Source organism: Sitophilus oryzae, unplaced genomic scaffold (genome assembly GCF_002938485.1).
Source record: "Sitophilus oryzae breed Bouriz unplaced genomic scaffold, Soryzae_2.0 scaffold_815_pilon_pilon, whole genome shotgun sequence".
Taxonomy (NCBI): Eukaryota; Metazoa; Arthropoda; class Insecta; order Coleoptera; family Curculionidae; genus Sitophilus; species Sitophilus oryzae.
In genome coordinates this window covers 5,106,204-5,128,549 of record NW_022147434.1, presented here as the reverse complement: position 1 = coordinate 5,128,549, position 22,346 = coordinate 5,106,204, and the positions used below count along the sequence as shown (strand labels likewise).

General features: G+C 35.4%; 1 protein-coding gene across 1 annotated transcript in view; it reads left to right on the top strand.

Moving 5' to 3' along the window:
- Positions 1-22,346, top strand: part of LOC115889602 (alpha-mannosidase 2) — a 263,054-nt gene that overhangs the window by 226,453 nt on the left and 14,255 nt on the right. The window contains exon 5 of the mRNA XM_030909653.1: positions 5,637-5,729. Within this exon, the coding sequence (XP_030765513.1) occupies positions 5,637-5,729 (93 nt within the window). The remainder of the gene's footprint in view (positions 1-5,636; positions 5,730-22,346) is intronic.

Sequence of the window (22,346 nt, the reverse complement as noted above, 5' to 3'; positions counted from 1 at the left end):
CCCTATATTGATATTCTCTGATCGTAGCTTTCGGCTAAAAGGCTAGTAAATGTTGCGATGTCTTTACCTTGCCAGTCTTCACCATGTCATCAAGCTATATACAAAAGATTCAGATGACGCATTGTCTTGCTGAAATAATATTTTCTTCTGCATATTCTGTTTGTCAAGGTTCTGGTTCCTCGACTCATGTGCAACTATTTTGACAGAAGCGTCAATACATTTATTGTCTAACCTGAAACAGAATAAAATAAAACATTAATTCACCACAACACACCAAAACGCTTAACTTTTCCACTGGACACGCATTTCGCTAATCATGTTAGCATCATATCAGTAGATGATTTTTGATGATATCAGTAGAAGATCTTTTGATAAAAGATACAAACCTTAAGTTTTTAGAGAACGGAGATATCAGGGGTATATCTGAAATTGCAATTTTATTAAAATTATCTTATAATTATGGAAACTGAAAGGACCATGACAATTTGCCTAGTATTTGGTATAATAAAGAGTAGCTTACATTTGCACAAACCGTATGATTCTATCTTTGGTACCTACTAAGCAGAAAAAATCAATTCATCAAAATGGGACACTTGGACACTCTGTATAGTGATCAAACAGCTCGTATAGTTGGTTTTGTAAAATAATTAACAAAATTGGTTTAATTAACAAAAAACTGACCTACATCAAGTGTTTGCAAACCTCGTGGAATGAATAGTTTTGCTCAAAAGTTTTATCTATTGTTTTCTTTCTGGGTTTTTACTTTTCTGGTCTTCAGATTACATTCTAAAGTAAAAACAAGACAAAACGGCTTTACTTTGTTTACTACGGATTTGTAACGGATTTTCGAATTAACTGTCAAAAAAAAAATAGGTTAAGAAACTCTCCGAAATGACAGTCGCAGATAAACTGTCTCCAAAATGACAGTCACAAAACCGGTGAAACAGCGTCTTGAAATCGCGATTTTGATCGAAGTGGCGATTATAAAAGGCAAATTGCGTCTCGTGACTGAAGTCGCGTTTTGAGGGTCGACTATAAATACGGCCCTAAATCTGCAAACCCTGTCCTAAACCTAAGTCTGCAAATTAAAGATTTCTGTAAACTTTGCTATCACTGCTCGTTTTTATATATTAGCGGAAACATATAAAGTTAGAAATAAGAATTATAAAAACGTATAGAAAAAATACCGTATGATCGAATAAAAACGGCGTCAGCGATGGCTATAAAATGAACATCGATGACATTTCCCATATAAATTTATATATAAAATGACAGCGATCTTCATCTCATAGCCATCGCTGACGCCGTTTTTATTCGATCATACGGTATAACAAAATAATTAGCGGTTGCACGGAGGTAAATGAGCCGTTTTACATTAAAGAGCTCGCGAGGGCGACCCAGTTCTCGCCGTCCTTCTCACTGAGACGTCTCCAGTGCCGCTTCGTGCGCGATGCGTGTAGAATTTTAACCAGGACACGTTTCTCGCCAATATCTGATATTTTAATGCGGCAGGGCGTGTGAAAAGGACCAGCAATGGAAAAACTGCCACGGTCTTTTCTTCTTTCCCGAGAAAAATGTACTCTCGGGGTGATAAATAAGACGTGGGATAGGTGCCATGCCGGCGGCAGAGTGAATTAGTACGCTTTGGAGGAAGTTCGGGGTGCCAGTCCTTTTGTGAAAAGAGATAGATTGCTTTTTTTCTAAATTTCTCATTAAAAACGGATCAGTAAACGCATGTTTATCTCTAATGATGTAGTGCTGCTTGAGAATCTAACATGTATTATTTTGTATTTTAACAATCGGGCCCAAACCCAACCGGAATTTGTGAAGAACAACAAGGATTTAAAATGAAAAAATGCGATAGAAACTAGAGCAGTGAACACAGTAACAAAACGGCTCCTAAGAACAACAGAAATGCGAAGTTATGCCCTTAGATCAATTACAGGATCTACCTTATATGACCGGAAAAGAAGTGAGGATAGAAGAGAAACATGTGAAATACAGGATGTAGTAAGATGGGCAAGAAACAGTAGAAGAGAGTGGAGATAGCATGTGGACAGGATGCCAAACGACCGGTTAGCAAAAATTGCTACTTGAAAAGACCTAACACGCCTCGACCTCCAGGACGGCCGCCTATAAGATGGTATGAAAGCTGGTCTTCATCATCCCAACTGTTCTTAAGGAACCATTGAAGAAAACCCAGGACTTGGTCCTAACGTACGAAGAAGAACAAGAACAATCGGGCCACAGGCACCGCACAGTGTTTCGATCACTGGACAAAATTAATCCATTTTTTATTAAAATTCTTTTATTGCTTATGAATATTAACATGTTGTTTATACTAAACACACACACACAATAAATGTTTGCTAAATATAACTGGTTTAATTCAGCGGAGCGGCCACTTTTGACAGATGCGCTTAAAAAATTGCACTTGCACATTAAAATAATTTTGATACGCATTCTTCAAACTGAAACCAAACTATATTATGTATCTAGTTCTATAAAATCCCACTTACGCTAAGTATTTCCTTCTGCTTAACATAAACTAATTCCTAACTAATCACTATCAGAAGACTCTTATATTCTGATGAGTCTAATGAGCTACAATCCTCTTGTAACATAGGTATAGTCGATATCCGTATCGGTAGTCTTCTTATTGATATTTATATTATTTACAGAACGTAATATTAATATATCTAAGACTTTGGAAGAGAGATTACCAATATATTTCTTAGATCATCATTCATAAATTTGGGCGTTTCTCAAATCTAGCACTTTTGTTGCTTATGTGACCAGTATTTTCGGTCAGCGCATTGCACACGTTTTACTCAGACATCGTGAAACATGTTTAACCCTAAACTCAATACCACCAATGCTAAACATTGTCAGTAATAGCGATTTTATTTCCTCGAAAACGTTGTTTCGGTCACGGTAAATTAGGTATTTTCTTTTGAAAAAATAATATTAATTGGACGATAGTAGGTACATAGGGCTCAAACTCACTGACGACCAGATCCCAACAACCTGGCCGTCGGCTGGCCGGATGTATTGCGTTTTTAGCTGCGGCCAGATGAACGACCACTTTCAACAGAGTTGTCAAATCTAACGATTTTTTACGTTTTACCAATTAGAAAATATTGTTTCAGAAATGTTAAAAAATCCGAGTTAACTAAAAAGCGAAGTTGCTATTCACAACAAACAAAAAGTATTGTGTACGCGCGACCGACAAAAAGGGAGATATTCTGTTTCTTTTTTCTACTGATATGGCGCCCTTATCGACTTTAGAAGTAAACATATTAGGGCCATCGTAAAAAAAGATCGTCAGACACCGGCTCTAAATATAAGCAGGTAGTAAGTTTAGCTTGCAGTTATTTCAATGTTTACAATATAACGAAGAATCTACAACAGTAATTACTTCTATTTTTATGAATGTTTAAGTTACTTTCTTATTTTTTTTTCAAAATAATGTACCTAGTAGAAATATAGTCTAATGAACCCTGTTTGAAAAACGTTAAATTAAATATAATATTTAAAATACAGTTGTCCTCCTTGTACATGACTACAATACAACTAAAAAAACTAATTTAATAAAAAAACAAGTGGTTGTAGAAAAACTTTAAATATTATTTTTTTTATTTTTTAACATCGAAACTCAAAGGTATAATAACAGGTATCATACCAACCATAAATTGAGTAGGTATGTCATATAAAAATGTTTTGAGTTTTTACTAGAATCGACCCTTTCTCTAGTTTTTCTAGAATCGAAAAAAGGATTAGATTTAAGTTTACCTTTGATCCAGTCTGTATACTATTTCTTTGGATTGTGACTACACTATATCTTATAGAAAATAAAATATTGTGCCTTGAATTTGAGGGATTTCATCTGAAAAATTATTAATTTGGAAGAAAACCGGGAACAAGCGGCAGAAAATAATATTTCCGTGCAGTCTTCTGGCCGCAACGACCAACGGACGGCCAGGATGTTAGTGTGCGCTATATCATTTGATTTAATGGTTTTAGAGGTAGCTGCGGCTTGGCCGGTGCGACCTGGTCGTCAGTGTGTTTGAGCCCATAGTCAAAGATGGTTGAGGATTCTGCCAGATAATATTACTACCTTGGTTCCGTAATTAAAGCGGTACCAAAAAAACACAAACAAAAATTCATCAGTGTGATCGGCAATGGTGAATGTTTGTTTGTATGTGCTGTGACCGAAACTTTCATCACATTCCTACTTACTGATAAGAGTCAATGATCAGCAAGTTTTTTTCCAGTCCATATTTATGTCATAATTTTTTGTTAATTGCAGTAAATAACATTTTTTAATAAAAATTGTAGAGAATTCAATTGTCTACAAATTTGCTCATAACCTTTTTGTCGAAAAATTATAAGAAAGTACCAAAAAAGAAAATCGCCGAAAACCATAAAATCTAAGATGGCGGTAAGACTGTGATTTTGTCGTGTACCTGTCAAATAGAAACTAACTGCGTTAAAATTATTAGTATTATTAGTATTATATTATAGTATTTTTTTATTATTTTAATTAGTAATTGGGCTATCTTTTGGAAATAATGTAAACATAATCTGGAAAAAAAAGAATATACTATAGTTGTACAGGGTGAGTTAACGATAGATTAAAGTCTATTATCACAGTTTAAAGAATACATATTTATATTCTTTAAACTGTGCTATTATCTTATTTGTTTCGAGGTTTACAAAAAAATGTTAAATATAAAAGTTACAGGGAAGGTTAGAATACATATTTTATTGATTATTGTGTTGTAGACAATACACGGTGCTTCAAAATAACATGGCGGATATAATATATGTTTTTCTAAATGCAATACCCTATTTTTTATTTTATTTTTAGATTCTGCGTAAAATTCTATCATTTTTTATATATAATGTTATATACTTAAAATTAACAGTTTTTGCAATGTTTGCATTTGTTTAAACAAATGTTAGATTTCAGTGTGGTAAAAAATTGTCAGTGATGCCATTGTTTGTGAAGTTGGACTACTAAAATTTAGTATGAGAGTTTTCAAGAGGTGAAGAAAAAGATATAAGTAAAGATATTTGAGTTTGTTACAGGATTAGTTGGAGATGCTACAGGGTGTTCAAAATATATTTATGAATTTCAACTAGTTAAAAAAATTTTAAATGGCACACTCTATATTTTATCATTTTTTCTAGTAGATTTTATAAAATTCTTTAACTTTTATTAAGTATATCATATACCTATTTTTAATAGTTTGCGATTTATCCACGTACACTATTTGAATTATCGTCCAACAACCCAAGTAATAAGCACCGTTTAGAATTCAATATAATGTATTATATCACAGAAAATTAACAATGTCTTAAACTTTCTTAATAATTTTGTTAATATCGTCTACACTTTTGTGGCACGTTCATTTCTTGAAATCGTCTGTTTTTGCCACTGAAACAGAAGACTAAAAAATAATAATAGTGTTAATTTCCACTTTGCTGTTTCACTGGCGAAATATCGAGATTCTTCAAGCAATTTCAGAAGGTGTAACAAATTCTGAAATCTGGTTATTTTGACAATAGATTTTTTTTAAATTTTTTTTGCTTTGCCAAGAATACAATTATGATTTATTTCTCTTTCATTTTAGCCTATGTGGATGAGGAGCAAAGAATACTGGGATAAAACGTTCGAGGATCGCTACGAACGGCAAAAAATGGATCCCGAGAGACCTCCTCTAAAAGTAAGTAGCTTTTAGTTCTCTTCTTCGACCCGTAAAACCTTTTTGCTCTTTCGGCTTGTTTTAGCTTAGACATCCGTTTATATATAGCACATTCTATTGTTAGCCTTTTTCTTACTGTCTAATCAAAATATAAATATATCAAGGAAGGAAATTTAGGGGGAAAGTAGCCTATACCGTAATGGCTCTTAAATTGTAAGTCTTAAAAATCTGGTTTAAAATTGCATTTTATTGCAGGATATTTACATTTAGTAATACATCTTATTGAGCATAAGACATCCATTAATACCCAAGATATTTTTCAGTTAGAACTAGTGGTTAAAGAGATAATATACAGGGTGAGTCTTAAATAAGTGCAAATATTTTCAGGATTGGTAGATCTCTATAAAATAAACATAAATACCTTTATATAATCTTTACCGTTTTTCAAATAAATCTGAAATAACCGGGATATTTTACTTTAAAATTTAAAAAAAAATCAAAGGATCTTTTCTGAATTTTCTTTCTTGTAAATTTAAATTACTACCTCTGTTGTCATATGGTCAACAAATTATTTTACTTAACTAAAAACTAAAAAAAAAATCCAAAATTTTTTGAAAAAATTCCAAATTTTCAAAAACAAAACTCATAATCGTGTTTCTGGGGTCGAAACAGTTACTAACCCTAAAAATATTTGCACTTATTTTACTTTTTATTTATTTTAGTCATCCTGTATATCAAGATTCGTTATGCTTGTACTCTAATATTTCAATGACTTAAAATAAGCGATTTTGTGTGGTTTGAGGGAATGTAATTGATAATATAATATGTATTTTTTCTTAAACTAGGGATTAACTTAACTATGCTAAACTTAGCATCATCAGCCAGATGATTAAAACTCAACAATATACCAGTTTGGTCAGCATTTTATTCATCGGCTTATAATGCTAACACGGTTAGCGAAACGCGTGTCGAGAGTATTTAAAAGTAAAGTGTTTTGGTCTATTGTGGTGAATTAGTGTTTTATTTTACTAGAGAATATTTTAGTACATTCCGCATGATTAAATATTACCTTAATTCTAAAAAGACCGCTAAATAATTTATATTGTTATTTTTAATGAAGTATTCTAATATTAAACTTCTGTATGGTTCTATGGCTCTATTATATCTCTGTATGGCTCTATTTGTACCAGTGCGATTTAGGAAAGTATCAGATTTAATAGAGGTACCTTACGGTAGATCTGAAAGTATAACATATGCTACAAATGGATTTTGAAGGTGTAACATCGTCTGTAGACAGAACGGTTTACACAAATGCTGATAAGCATGCTGATGCTGATGATGCTAAAGCATAGTGTTTGTGAAGTTAGTTGGGATAGATATGGAATTGTCGGCGTCCTTCTCGATATAATCTGGACAAATGAATTAAGAGTCAAAGTACTTCAAATTGACTTCGGAAATACTATACAGGGTGAGTCTTAAATAAGTGCAAATCTTTTCAGGGCTGCGGCTGGTAGATATCGATAAAAGAAACTTATTTTCTCTTCACCATTTTTCAGATAAGTCCAAAATAACCGAGTTATTTTGGACTGAGGAGTTTGAAAATTAAAAAAAAATATATTTTTTTTTGAAAAAATTTTGAGAGCATCCCTTTTAGTGCCGTAACCATGAAGTAAAGCTGTAACTATGGTAATATCAGAGATAAAGAATTATACCGTGGGAAAATTTGCGGTGAACGGGCAGTTCTAAAAAGTTTTCGAAAAATATGCAGGGAAATTTAAAACAAAATGCACGATTATCAACATTTTTTTTTGCGAAAAAACTTCATAGACGTGTTCCTGGGGTTAAAAAATACCACCCCTGAAAATATTTGCACTTATTTAAGACTGACTCTGTATAAGATAACCTGCAAACTGAATTAACAGTACTTAGTAGACGTTTATAGCTAGCCAATATAATGAGATAAAATTAATGGTTCGGAAGGTGCTTTTATGATATTTATTAACAAGTTAAAGCCTCTTGGTGATGACTTTAAACCACTTCAGAAGTATGATTAAGCATGAATATTGTAGATATGTTTCAGATAGTAGGTACGATATATAGTAACTACTAGTACCACCGTAGGACTTCGGCAACCGGTGTCGCGAATTGTACTATTTGCAAGACATTTGATATTTCTGTTGAAAAAATGTTATTAAAAATCTAAAAAAAATATGTTATAATGGAAAAGATTAAATTAAATATTTTCGCAATAATCACAACCACCGCATCAGTCAGAAAAATTTGGTAAATGTGTTCACTTTTGTGCAAAGCGATACAGTTTTGACTCTCCCCCTACATGGTTTTTCGGATATAATTTACATAGAAATCTGATGTTTTAGTTTAGGACCTTACGAGGGTTAAGGGGTGTTTCAAGGTATAGTTTCTTTTTAAAATATTTTTCAGTTCCAAGCACGTGAGGTTTAACCAATGCTTATCTATTTTGTCTAGGGTTGGAAAAAATCAGATTTTTTTATTTAAATCAGATTTTTTTTATTTTAATTCAAAACAATATTTAAATCGGATTTCCAAATGACTAGGACTTATTTCCAATTAAAGTCGTATCCTAAATGGCTAAATCTATACCCCGATACCGATAACATTAATAATTCTACGGGGCGTGTCATTTTTCCACATCGGTCACCATATATTCCACAAAAAAGTCGTTCGCTTCAGATCAAAAGGATTTTTTTTCAAACGTTTCAAAAATAGTAATTTTTGTCATTTTAACGCCTAGACATAAAAGTAAAGCACTGTTACGCCTAAGCACAAAAGTACAAAAATATTTAAACTGATATTAAGTGTCAAATTCAACGAGTGTACAAATTGTTGCTCGATTACTGTTTACATTATTTGTAATGTTTGAAATTGATTAAAAAAATATTTGTACCTAATGTTTAAAAAAATAGCAGGTATGTTCTATTCGGATTAAAAATGTACTTTTTATGCCTCCCTGTAACGTCGGAATAGCTTTACAATGGTCCTTCAAAGGTACAGCATCGTCAAAAAAAGTATAATTTTTACTCCTAATAATACATTATTGTTCGGAAATAGTCTTTAAGTCGAGAATGAAATTAGTATGTATTATCAAATATCAAAGTGTAAAGTACTTACTGTAGATCAAAATCTCGGCAGGAATTTGGAAACATATAACCGTTTCAAAAAAAAATATAAAACAACATATTTTCTGACAACGATTGTAGATTCTCGGGAATGAAGATACAGTTTCTATATAAGAAGAACCTAGTTCTACATTAGACTGCGAATGATATGTATTCGAACTTTTGAACAGCGAATTTTTGTCACTTATACATAAATTTTAAAGTCCCTGCGTTTATCGGTCTAATGAATTCACACGAAATTATTTCAAAAATCGGTCCAACAATTAAATTGATGAATAGTTATTTTTATATGTATAGTTTTATAAAGTTTACAGTTATTTTTCGATTTATTGTCTGTTATATCTGTTATAGAAATATTTTTTATAGTTTTCTAGGATACATTTTTATAACTTTTACAATTATTTTTTGATTTATTATAAAGTTTCAATAAAATATTTTTTTTGATTTAAATCACATGATTAAAATTAAAAAAATCCCTTGATTTAAATCATACCAACCCTGATTTTGTCCTTTTTAGTTACATGAATAATACATGATTACATGATGTTATACATGAAATTGAAATATATTTTGTTTATAATGGCCTAAACTTAAGTTTATCCGGTTTTATAATAATATGTATTCACAATTTTATTTTTTAAATTTTTATTTCATGTTTTCAAATGACCAAAAATACATTCTGGAGAATGGTGGGTTCGTACAACAAACTGTATTAACTGGAATCTTTGTAAAAATATAGTTTAAGACTATAATACATTGAGTCTTAATATTTGTCACAAACTTTATAAAAAAATGTGCAATATATTTCTCTATGTGCAAACAAATTATTTCTAACAATATTAATGGAAAATTCAATTATTTAATGTTGAATATATACCGGATGTTTCTCAAAAGTGGCTCACCCCCAACTTTTAAACTAACTTTTTTATTTTTTTCAGATAAAAAAACGAGATTCGGTATACTTATTAGTATATGATATAATTTGGGATTGATTGACGTCACTTCCTGTTTTACCGGAAATGACTACAACTTTTAATTGTTTAATGAAAATCAGTTAAAAATGTCAAATTATGTCATTCTTAATTAAAATAATAGCATTTTAAATTTCAATTTAGATCCATAAATGTAACGACAATTTGATTCGAAATATCAAGTGTGTTAGAATATGGGCTAATCGTCCATTCCATCGTTGTTTCATTTAAAAAAATGACTATGATATTAAAAATATGATTTGGTTATCTTTTGACCGACCAGAACAAGACACGAAACACATTAGACTATCAAATATATGTTTCCCAGGCTTCTTGATTAAAAATTAGAGTTTTTAACACAGCCATTGCAGTCGATTGAAATTTAAAATACGATTTTTTTTAATTGAAAATATCATAAGTTGACATATGATCTGTTATTCTATTCAGAATGTTATGTTTATAGTTTTTGTTATATATCTATTCAGTAATGTTATGTGAACAGAGTAGGTAAAACAAAATACCGAAGGTGCCATTTAAAAATCAAAAGCTGTAGTAATTTCGGGTGAAACAGAAAGTGATCAAAAACAACTGAATACGTCAATTAATCCTAATTTATATCATATACTAACATACCAAATCTCGTTTATTTATCTGAAGCAATAAAAAAGTTATAGGGGTGAGCCAATTTTGAGAAACACCCGGTATAGTTAAAACAACAATACATAGGTATCTAATTCATGAAATTTATATATTATGTATAATCATTTTTGACAAGTAGTAATACAAACTGGGAGAATAAAAATATAATTACACTTAGGCCCTGCGGCACAAAAGACGGACCCCTTAAAATGTGTATATAATTTATTTGACTATTGGATTCTTTAAATTCTCATTTGTTGCGTTGCTCTATGCGAGAGAAAACAAAATGTTGATAATTTGCCGAAAAGTGGAAACATCCTGTGGGATCGTTTAGCAAAATTAGGAATGGTAAGAAGAATGTCATCATGAATATGCATTTCTTCTCGATAGTTTGTTTTTTGGCTCATCTCTATAGATCTATTTTTGTTGAAGATATGCTTTTTTGAAAAAGACAGCAACGATTTACAGCAATTTTAGCATTAAAAGCATGCCTTTGCTTTCAGTTCTAATTAGCACACACCTATGGAATAGTATTAATTTATTGTTTTCTTAATGTCACTTCGTTGAAAATTTATATTATTATTGTTTTGTTGACAAGTTGTTACTCTAGTAGAGATGGTTTTAAGTCCAGAAGTTGATGTTTATCATGTTTATTTAAAGAAACAATAGTCGGTACAACTTCTGGACCTAACACCTAACACCATCTCTGCTAGAGTAACTGGCAACAAGCAATAATACTGTTTGACCAGCGGATCTGAAGCTACGGAAGGAATGCGAGAAAAAAAATCGATATTGCCACGTTTATCTATAAAATTGCAAAATTGCCAGACATGAACTATAAATTTAATATATTTTTATTATATATTGTTACGTTTTTTTTCGTCGGTTCCGTGTGGATAGAAAGTCACAATTTATTTAAACACCATTTATTTAACACTAATTAACAAAAACAATAACGATAAAAGACTTATAGAACTATTTACAAACGATTTATAACTAAGAATTTATTTTGAATTTTAGCGCGTCAACTGCACTGGTATATTTATAACTGCCCCCTGTAGGCCACAGCCGCCGGCTTTTATACCGACAGGTAAAGAACTCTAGAATAGTCCATAGATCGTTAGGTGCGTAGAGAAGGTTTTCGAATGTTCTCGTATGTACTAGTCCATTCCAGTGGGACTCGATTTTTCTCGAACGAATGAATCATTACTGTGTCTACTCTTTAATGCGATGTTAAGGTCATCTGAGGGCGGGACATATAGTTAGGTTAGGTCGAGTCCACACGGGTCCGCAACACTGCCCCCTTCTTAGGTACATGCTCGTCCCGAGATGTACACGGTGAATGAAGGTATTTGCAAAGCTGGCCCCTGGTACATTGCGAAGTCTGGAAGAAATAGCAGTCTACAGTTTTCTCTCCCGATCTCAGCTTTGGGTTGTAGCAGCAAACAAGGATCTCGATTCCCGTAAATCTGAACAAGACTTCAATCATGTTCCGGATTGTACGCCAACTCAAACCATCGAGTCCACACGCCAGCTTCGGTATGGCTAATCGTGTAATGATGTTGTTTAGCAAGGCTTCTCTGAGTTCAATCAGGGTGTTCCATAGATTGAGATAAGTCGGCTTACTCGGCGACCATTCCTTAGTGACTAGGTAGAAGATGTGTCTTGCTTGACCATGTGCATTGTCGGTTAGCCTCAAGACGCTTCCAACCTCTGGATCCTGTCGGCGTAGTTCTCTGACACGCCCAAACTTCTCATTGAACGTCGCAGCGATTCCTCTGGACATCCGCAAACCTCGGGCCACACAATGAGCGAGCGAATAATCAGGAGGCACGGAAAAGAGGTCTCGTTGATCTTCTTTGGTTACACCATAGCGAGCCTTCTCACTGCTGTTGTATCGGGCCATGAAATCGTCAAAGGACATCTCCGAATCAGGGGGATCAAAGCTGCAGGTTCTCACGGTCCCAGCACGATCTTCTATTTCGCCTTGGTAGGGGCTCAAACGGTTGAAATGGACTACCCTCGGTTTTCCTTTTGGCAATTTTCTGATACGGTATACGACGTCATTAATTCTATCCATGACTTCGTATGGCCCTTCCCACGAGGATTGTAGCTTCGGAGATAACCCACGACGTCTCTGCGGGTTATATAGCCACACCAACTTCCCTGGTTGGTATCCTCCATGCTCAGCTTGAATGTCGTAGTGTTCCTTCATTCGGTCACTAGCACTTTGAATATTTAGGCGGACTCTCTGATGAATGTCGTCCATCCTTTGACGTAGTGTGTGGACATAATCTTCTCCGGCGACTTCTTCTCCCGGTCGGCAACCAAATTTCAGATCACAGGGTAGGCGCACTTCCCGTCCCATAACGATGCTGGCTGGAGTTTGCCCTGTAGATTCTTGGACGGATGAACGGTAGGCCAACAGGAACAGGTGAAGAAATTTGTCCCAGTCTCTTTGGTGGTCAGAGACTACTTTGGCCAGATAACGGTTGATAGTTCTGTTCATGCGTTCAACCATCCCATCGGATTGTGGATGTAGAGCAGTCGTCCTGGTCTTGCGGATGTTCAGGACTTCACAGACGCCTTGGAACAGATTGGACTCAAAGTTTCTTCCCTGATCTGAATGAAGCTCCATGGGAACACCAAACCTGCAGATCCATTCTTTAACAAGGGCATCAGCAATCGTGGACGCTTCTTGATTTGGCAACGCGTAGGCCTCGACCCATTTGCTGAAGTAATCCATTACTACCACAATGTATTTGTTGCCATCGTTCGTCTCCGGGAAAGGACCAGCCACGTCGATCGCTATTCGTTCGAAGGGACTACCAACATTGTACTGGCGCATAGGGGCTTTACCACGCTTTTGTGGCCCATTAATGGCTGCGCAAATGTCACATTTCTTACACCAGGCCCTCACATCTTCTTTGCAGTTCACCCAGTAGAACCGTTCACGCAGCTTGCCAAGTGTCTTGGTAACACCAAGATGTCCTCCGCTGGTTCCATTGTGAACTTCCTCCAAGACTTCTGGGACCCTCTTCTTTGGAATGACGATCTGCCTTCTCTCTTCTTGTCCCTCCGGTCTCTCGATCACACGGCGAAGTAGTCCGTTATCTATTACCAAGGAATTCCACGGGCCCAGTACGACTTTACGTTCGGCGAATATCTGCAAACTTCTTCCCACGTTGGTCTTTGGCCTGTGTTTTTCCAGTTAATTACTAAACCTAATTCTGGGTCACTGGTTTGGTCATTTGCAAGATCTTCGGGTTGCCAACTATCATTAACCACAGTTGTTCTTAGGAGTTTCACTTCTTTCTCTTCAGCTCGGGAACAATGCTTACAGTCCTTAGCGCAAGGTCTTCTGGAAAGTGCGTCGGCATTCCGATGGATTGCCCCAGCTCGATGTTCTGTGTCGAAGTCAAATTCTTGTAATCGTTCAATCCATCTAGCTACCTGCCCTTCAGGATTCTTAAATTGCAACAGCCATTTCAAAGCAGCATGGTCTGTTCTTAACAAGAACTTTCTTCCATAGAGATACTTGTAGAAGTGTTCCACTGCTTTAACTACTGCTAGTAATTCTCGTCTGGTTACACAGTAGTTCCTTTCCGGTTTTGACAAGGTCTTACTAAAATAACCAATGACTTTTTCTTGACCATCCTGGATGTGAGACAGAACAGCGCCTAGCGCAACATTGCTAGCGTCGGTATCCAATATAAAGTTTCCGTTACCAAGAGGGTAGCTAAGTATGGGCGCACTAGTCAGGGCCTTCTTCAATTTTCGGAATGCCTCGTCAGAATCTGAGTCCCAAGAGAAACGCCTCTCGCCTTCGGTAAGTCTGGTCAATGGTTTTGCGATGGTGGCGAAACCCTGTACATAGCGGCGATAGTATGTGCATAGTCCCAAAAGCTTCGTAGTTCATGTTTATCTTTAGGTATCGGCCACTCTTCCACTGTCTTGGTCTTCTGTGGATCTACCGCAACTCCTTGGGAGGAGACTACATGGCCCAAGTAGTGTACCTTTTCTTGACACAGATGACATTCCTTGGGGCTAAGTTTCAAACCAGAGCTCCCTAGTCGCTTGAAAACTTCTTCCAAATTCTTCAGATGATCGTCAAAGGATTTCCCAACCACTATGATGTCATCCAGGTACACTAAACAGGTAGTCAGATAGTCCCTTTAACACAGACTCCATTAGTCTCTCAAAGGTAGCTGGCGCGTTGCACAATCCAAAAGGCATGACGGTAAATTGCCACAGTCCGGAGCCCACCGAGAACGCTGTCTTCTCTCTGTCTTTCGGCGCCATGTCGACTTGCCAATATCCACTCTTCAGATCTAACGTAGAGAATATCGTTGACCCCGCCAGCGTGTCTAGAGTATCGTCTATCCTCGGCAGGGGATAACTATCCTTCTTGGTAACATTATTGAGCTGCCGATAATCAACACAGAACCTGGTGGTACCGTCTTTCTTCTTTACTAGTACTACCGGCGATGTCCACGGGCTGTTAGATGGTTCGATGACACCCTCTTCTTTCATTTCTCGAAGGATTTTATCAGCTTCTTCACGTTTGGCGAGCGGAAGTCTTCTCGGATTTTGTTTGATTGGTCGTGCATCTCCGGTATCAATTTTGTGTTGTACTAAATTGGTACGACCTCTCTGTCCTGCTTCTCCTTTATCAAACACATCTTGATACTTGATTATCAGGTTTCTCAATTTTCTTCTATTTTCGGGAGATAATCCTTTAACGTTTACTAACTCCTTCACCATTTTGTCCGGAATTTTTGAAGTCGAAACTTTGGAGGCTTCCACGCTTCGAACGACTGAGGAGACCGAACAACAGTACCCTAAGAGGGTTCCCTTCTTCAAGGATACAGAATAATAATTCGTGTTCATTACTCTCACCGGTACAGTTTTCTTCGCTCGTAGCAGGGCTTTTCCAACAGCGATCCCTCGTCCTATTTCGCTGTCATGGTTCCTTGGCTCCAACAGAATAATACTCCCATTATTCATTTTACCTTCTAGGCAACCATCCAAAAATATCTCACAGCGCTCAGGGATCGAAACATCTTCTGCTACCACCACGCGAAGCGTCTCCTCACATTTTCGATGCAGAACCACTTCTTCTTCATTTATTTTCAAAATTCCTTGTTTGAGGTTTAGCTCAAAACCTCTAGTGGTCATGATGTCCATTCCGAGAATAAGTTCATCTTCGATATCTGCTACTAACACTGGATGTTCAAAACTGGTGCTCCCAATAACAAAATTAAGGTTTACTTTTCCATGGACAGCAGCGGAGCCCCCCGTGGCAGTACGTAGTCGCCATTGTGTTGTTTTAACCTTCTTCGATGTTTTAAGAATGTCCGGTCTGATGATAGTTTTCGTCGCACCTGTATCCAACAGCATGGTCCGGAACTCTCCATCAACAAAACCATCCACAAAAATGCTGTTGAATTTGTGTTGTAGCGAGGCGACTTGAGCAGTTTTCGTTGGGGCATATTGGGTACAGGTCGACGTGTGCCCCTTCATTTCGACCCTTAGTAGTTTTCCGACCTCGACGAAGCCGGTTCTTCGTTCTTCTCCTTACAACGGCTTCGCACGTGTCCCACCTGTCCGCAGTTCCAGCAACGAATCGGTCCCTTCTTGCCCATGTACTGGTCCATTACCTTCCGAACAATCCCTTCCACGGATTCGTCGGAACATTCGTCGATGGCCCGTACTCTTCCTAAAGACCTAGAACTTTGTTTCGCGGCCTCAAATTCTAGGGCACGTGCTAAAGCATCCACCAAGTGCGTTGGGTGGGCTAGGAGAAGTGCTTGTCTTGTCTCGTTATCACGTAAGCCGTCGGAGAATGCCTGTACTGCCAACCGCTCCATAACATTCTCTGGCGTAGCAGGGTACGCAAGGCGAACGAGGCGGGCTACGTCGGCTTCAAACTCCTGCAGAGACTCATTTGACTTTTGAATGCGATTTTTAGCTGGGAATGATAGACATGTTCCAAATGAGCTTGGCCGTACCTCATTTCTAAATGTCGTACCAATTGCTGATAATCTCCCTGTTCCGATGGTGACAATGTCTGCAGGATATCAGTCGCATCTCCTCGCAGTGCGACAGTCAAAGCGGTAGCCTTTTCAGCGATTGTCCATCCGTTCGCTCTCGCAGCGGCCTCAAACTGGCAAAAATAATTGGCCCAAGCGGTTTTCCGTCAAACTGTGGAGGCTTAATAACTGACTTTGAGATATACTTATTTTCGACTAGTTTCGGTGCCTCCGATGTTTCTTGACATTTTGGTGAATTGGCCTTTTCTATTTCTTGTTTTAAAATTTCGATTTTTTTATTTACATCGTCCTCAATTTGTGTTATTTTATCTTGTAGCTCCGTAGAATTCTCTATAATCTTTTCTTCTAATTCCCTGGAATTTTCTGTTATCTTTTCTTCTAAATTAAGTATTTTATTATTAAAGCTGGTCTGTATGTCTTTAGAATTTTCTGCGATCTTATCTTCCAAAATATTAATTTTATCACTGATTTTCTCTTCTAAATTAACTTCCAAGTCAATTATTTTACTATTCAAATTGTTCAAGTTGTCGTCTAATTTTTGAGAATTCTCTGTCATTTTATTTTCTAATTTTTGTAGGCACGAGTCAAGGTCACCTTCCAACTCAAAGCAAAATGTGTCAGGATCCTCACCTTCCTCCACCAAAACGTCTCTCAGTCTAGCTTGCAAAATGCTTTTCTTTCCATCTGTCTCGCACTCTCTCTTCCAATATACATTTCAGTTCGGACACTTTCAATCTTTCAACAATTTTTTTAGAGCCATGGTCAGTCTTTTTATTTTTCTTGTCTATCACACACGCCACACTTGACACCAATTGTTACGTTTTTCGTCGGTTCCGTGTGGATAGAAAGTCACAATTTATTTAAACACTATTTATTTAACACTAATTAACAAAAACAATAACGATAACAGACTTATAGAACTATTTACAAACGATTTATAACTAAGAATTTATTTTGAATTTTCGCGCGTCAACTGCACTGGTATATTTATAACTGCCCCCTGTAGGCCACAGCCGCCGGCTTTTATACCGACAGGTAAAGAACTCTAGAATAGTCCATAGATCGTTAGGTGCGTAGAGAAGGTTTTCGAATGTTCTCGTATGTACTAGTCCATTCCAGTGGGACTCGATTTTTCTCGAACGAATGAATCATTACTGTGTCTATTCTTTAATGCGATGTTAAGGTCATCTGAGGGCTGGAGATATAGTTAGGTTAGGTCGAGTCCACACGGGTCCGCAACAATATTATGTTTAGCATATATTCTGACGTATATTACTAAGGAATTTTAACGTAGTTCATATCGTTGGATATGTTTTATTTAATAACTTATTTCTTTCATTCTGTATAATCTGCTTATTACGAAAGGTGAAGATATTTCAACGATATCATTGGCAAACCGGCATCGCCGCGCATGGCCGCCTATTCATCGAACATGATTGGCGAGAGTACGTCACAGGATTTGTTACCACGCTGTTGCCATGGCTTTTACGCCTTTCCTATTCGCTAGCCTTATCCCCAACTTCACGGTCATTTCTGAAAAGAGTAGAAATATTGAAATATCCAGTGGCGGTGTCATTCTTTTGATCATCATTACTTTCTTTCATTATTTTATACCGGTTATCCTAAACTTTATTCCTACATATTTCGTATATTTAATAGTTAAAATGTGTTTTATTGTTTTGTTATCTTGTTATAATGTTTTTCGTTCGTAGTTTTTAATTATTAATATTAAGTTTGATCGTATATTTATGTTTTGAAATGAATAAATTTGTTAAGGGTAAGACGCTACATAGCCAGGACAAGAGAAATAATAGCTAATTTATATAGGTAAGTAGAATAATAATAATGTAATTATAAGAATACTAAAATTAAATATTGGCTAAAATGAAAAGCACCCATTTTACCTAAATATTTTAGCTAAGCTAAAATAAATGTAAATAAACGTGGATGAAATCTCATTTGGTTTATTTCCTTGTGTTCATAACAGGGTTTTGCGACGAAGAAGCTACAGAGAGTTCGCTTAAGTTGCCGCTTAAACGTAAACTTGAGCGGATATCTCTTTATGCCGGAGTTAGCGTATCGGCTATAAAAAAATTCACACAGAAGATAAAAAAACTGGAAACTAACCCCGATAAAATGATATCCAGCTCTGGAAAGAAACGGCTACGTGAGCTCGACGACTTTGATTTCCAAGTGGTCAGGAATTTGATAAATAGATTTTATCTCGAATTCAAAGTCGTCCCCACAATTAGAAAGCTTTTGCAAAAATTGCAGGAAGAATCGAATTTTCCTTTGGCAGGGAAACGCTTAGGGGGTTATTAAAATCAAATGGATTTTTTTGGCGTAAATGTAATAACAGATAAATATTAATGGATCGGCCCATTATATTGCAGAGAGATATAAATGTATACGCGAAATTCGAAAATATCGCCAAGTATTATCTATTTGGATGAAACATGGGTAGACAATGACGTAACCTTTAAAAAGTGCTGGCGGAGCGATACCATATCTGGTGTAATAGGCAATATTGGATCTACTGGTGAGTAAAATTATGTTTTGTTTGCGCTTCCAAAGTTAACTATTTTCAAGATTTTTTTTTTGCTGGAAATAGTTATATCTAAAATTATGCATTGTAGAAAAAAATATAGTTAGTACAGATATATAAATAAATATACCTCAAGACTCAGTCTTGATCATCTGCTGATGATCTTAACATGGTTAGCGAAACGTGTGCCCAATGTAAAAGTAAAAGTGTTTTGGTGTATTGTGCTGATTTAGTGTTTTATTTTGCTGCGTAACACCAAAGGTTCCAACCCCCAGCTCTAATTATTTCTTCTATTATATTAACAACACATAATAATAAAATTATTCAAAATATTTAAGGGAGCTTTAATAAAAGCTTTTAGTGTGTTCATCTGCTAACTCAACAGTAACGATTCAAACAGGATAAAGTTTTTTGAAAAAAAAATTATTAATCAGAATTTATATTTATGATACACATTATTTTCATAAAAACCGTACGCCCATGCCTATTTTATGAATGAAATTGGGCGTGTCTTGTTTACAACTGCGTTCCCCTGCCGATACCCCGTAGCTACAGATCATAGATTTAGGAAGAACAGATATCACATTATGCATTTTAACCCGATCAAACATTCGGAGGTTGACTACGTACTGTAAAAAGCAACTGAGATAGAGAAGGCGACATTGCCACATATCAAATTTGCGCCTATCTACTTAGTCTGATTTGCAGAAACGGTGACTTTAAAACCTTCACCGGATATCAGTAAATCTCAATTTCTTAATTAAATGAATAGTTTATTTTAAAGAAGCATGCGTAATAATATGTTATTAAACAGAGGATATATGCGTTACTATTAAAGGACATGTTTCCTGTTTAATGTGCTGAAACGTCTAGAACTATTGGCAACGTCGCTGCTAGTCTTCCAGAATGAAATGAGCCGTCCGTCCCACCACCCCTCGCGACGGCCCATGGTCCGTTATAGCGTACTACGTTTACCTTACGGTGTGTTTGAAGTCGGAATCAAGTCCGAAGTGAACTTTTCAGTGTTTTTCAGTAGTTCTTGTTTTTGCTTAATGTACTTTTGAATCTGCGAATTTTCAATATGGTACGACAGTGTCAAATGTGTGGACAAATAAGCTCAAATTTCCCGAATTTGTCTATTCACAGGTAGGTATTGTTTCCGCCGCGCCGTAATCGTACATAGGCGTCCCACAAGGGAGCCTCTCACAATTAAAATAATTTCTAATTATATTTGTTGAATTTTGATCTATTAAAACAAGAACGTAGTAGCCGGTAATTGAATTATAATTCGTCTCAATTACTACCTAACTGTTGTAGATCATAACAAATTTGAATATAAACGGTACATTTGAAACTTTATTATAAGCCAGACATTTTTTTCTTAAAATTGCATCCTATTTTGGTCATTAATACGATATTCTAAAGGAATTTTGCTCAATAAATAAACAAAGATGTTTACCCGACCTTTTTTACATTTTATTGCTTTATTATATTTGCCCCTTCGGCCTTGTTTAGACAATGTTTTACCACCGTACAAATACATCTTCCTAGAGTTATTTGTACGGTGTGTTTAACTTTTTTTAGAATGGGACGAACTGTAGATAATTCTTAGGCTACTAGTTTTATACATACCTATATAGAGAGTGACCCAGGCCTCCAAAAAAGCTTTTTACCTATTACGTTTTTGGTTTGTGATTTTTATTTCAATTTTTTACATAAGATGGGGACTATTGTAACGCACATTTTCAAAATATTTTTGTCAACATACAGGGTGATTCAAACCGCAATACATATGCTTAATACAGTTCGACAGAAATCCCATACTGTAGCACACAGATTTTATACTTTTAATGATAAATGCCTTCTATTGCGAGACTAAAAGGCAATTGTCTCGTATCAGAGCCATCATAATACAAGAAGAAGACCGAAAGTCATATCTTGTCTTATATTTAAAAAAAAACACAATTTTCTCATTAAATATTGATTTAGATTGATGTCGAAGTTATTAATAATACAAGATTAAACAACTATTACACAGTACTTCACAGGAAGCTATCGATTGCGAACTAACTAAATCGTTACTAATTAAGTACTAATTTTGAAAAGTTTTTTTTAAGATAAAAAAAGGTAAAACTAAAACCTAAACTATCATTTGAGATTAAACGGGAAGTTCTAAATAATGTTGCCTATTCTAAACAAGAAAAATATATTTATAAGTTAAGTTTTATAACATTCCTAATTAAATTTGGGCGAAAAGAATATTTCTGTTTGCTGTAGGTAATTTTCTCAGGGAAAATACGTAAATAAAAATGATTTTTTAAGCCAAAAAAAGTCAAAAGGACAAGCTATTCCAAAAAAGGACTGTCCTTTTCAAAAAAGGACAAGTGGCAACCCTAGGTATTTCTGGAATGGAAATTTAATGGCAAATCTACAACTTTGGTTTGAAAATATGTTCCGGCCTACCTATGTTTACAAAAATGTCTAAAATGTGCCTAAATGCCTCTATATTCTGAAAAAAAAAATTGAAAGAAAAGTCACCAACCACAAACCTAATATCGAACAGTTTCGGAAGCCTGAGTCACCCTGTAAATATTCAAAAGTAACTGAAAGTTTATATAGAAGTAACTGAAAGTTTAAATTGAAAATCGACGTTGGAGTGATTTTCGAAAACTACTAACGTTTCAACATAAGTATATGTGGGATATTAATTGTATTATTACATTAGACCTTACAACAAAACTCATCTGACGAAAAAGTGTTAATGTAGTTATTAATATGGAGTAAAAATTTTACTAATTACTTTACTTTTACTTTACTAATTAAATTCGTTCCAAAAAACGATACGCCACTGGCCATTAGAACAATCCAAATGCGCCTAGTTGCCGGGGTCGGAAATTTTAGACTTCTCTGTCTCTTCTGTCCTTGTTTGACACATTGGAATGTTTGATACACTACCAACGAGTATTTATGAATGAGATGTTCGGTCTATCTTTATAATGTCTTTGCTACAGATCCGTTGGTCACACTATAATTTGACTTTTAATTACAGTGACAATACACAATAATAGTTATTTTTTATACAAGACGATAATGCAATTTTATCGTCATGTATAAAACAATATTTTTTTCCATAGCGAGTTACGTTTTAAAAAATATTCAGAAATTATTATTTCAAGGAATTTATTACGAGTAGAAAAAATATTGTGCTGGGTTGGCGTTGGTTTCTATGTAATTTGACAAATAAATAGAGCTGTCTCTTTAGTTGTCAGTTT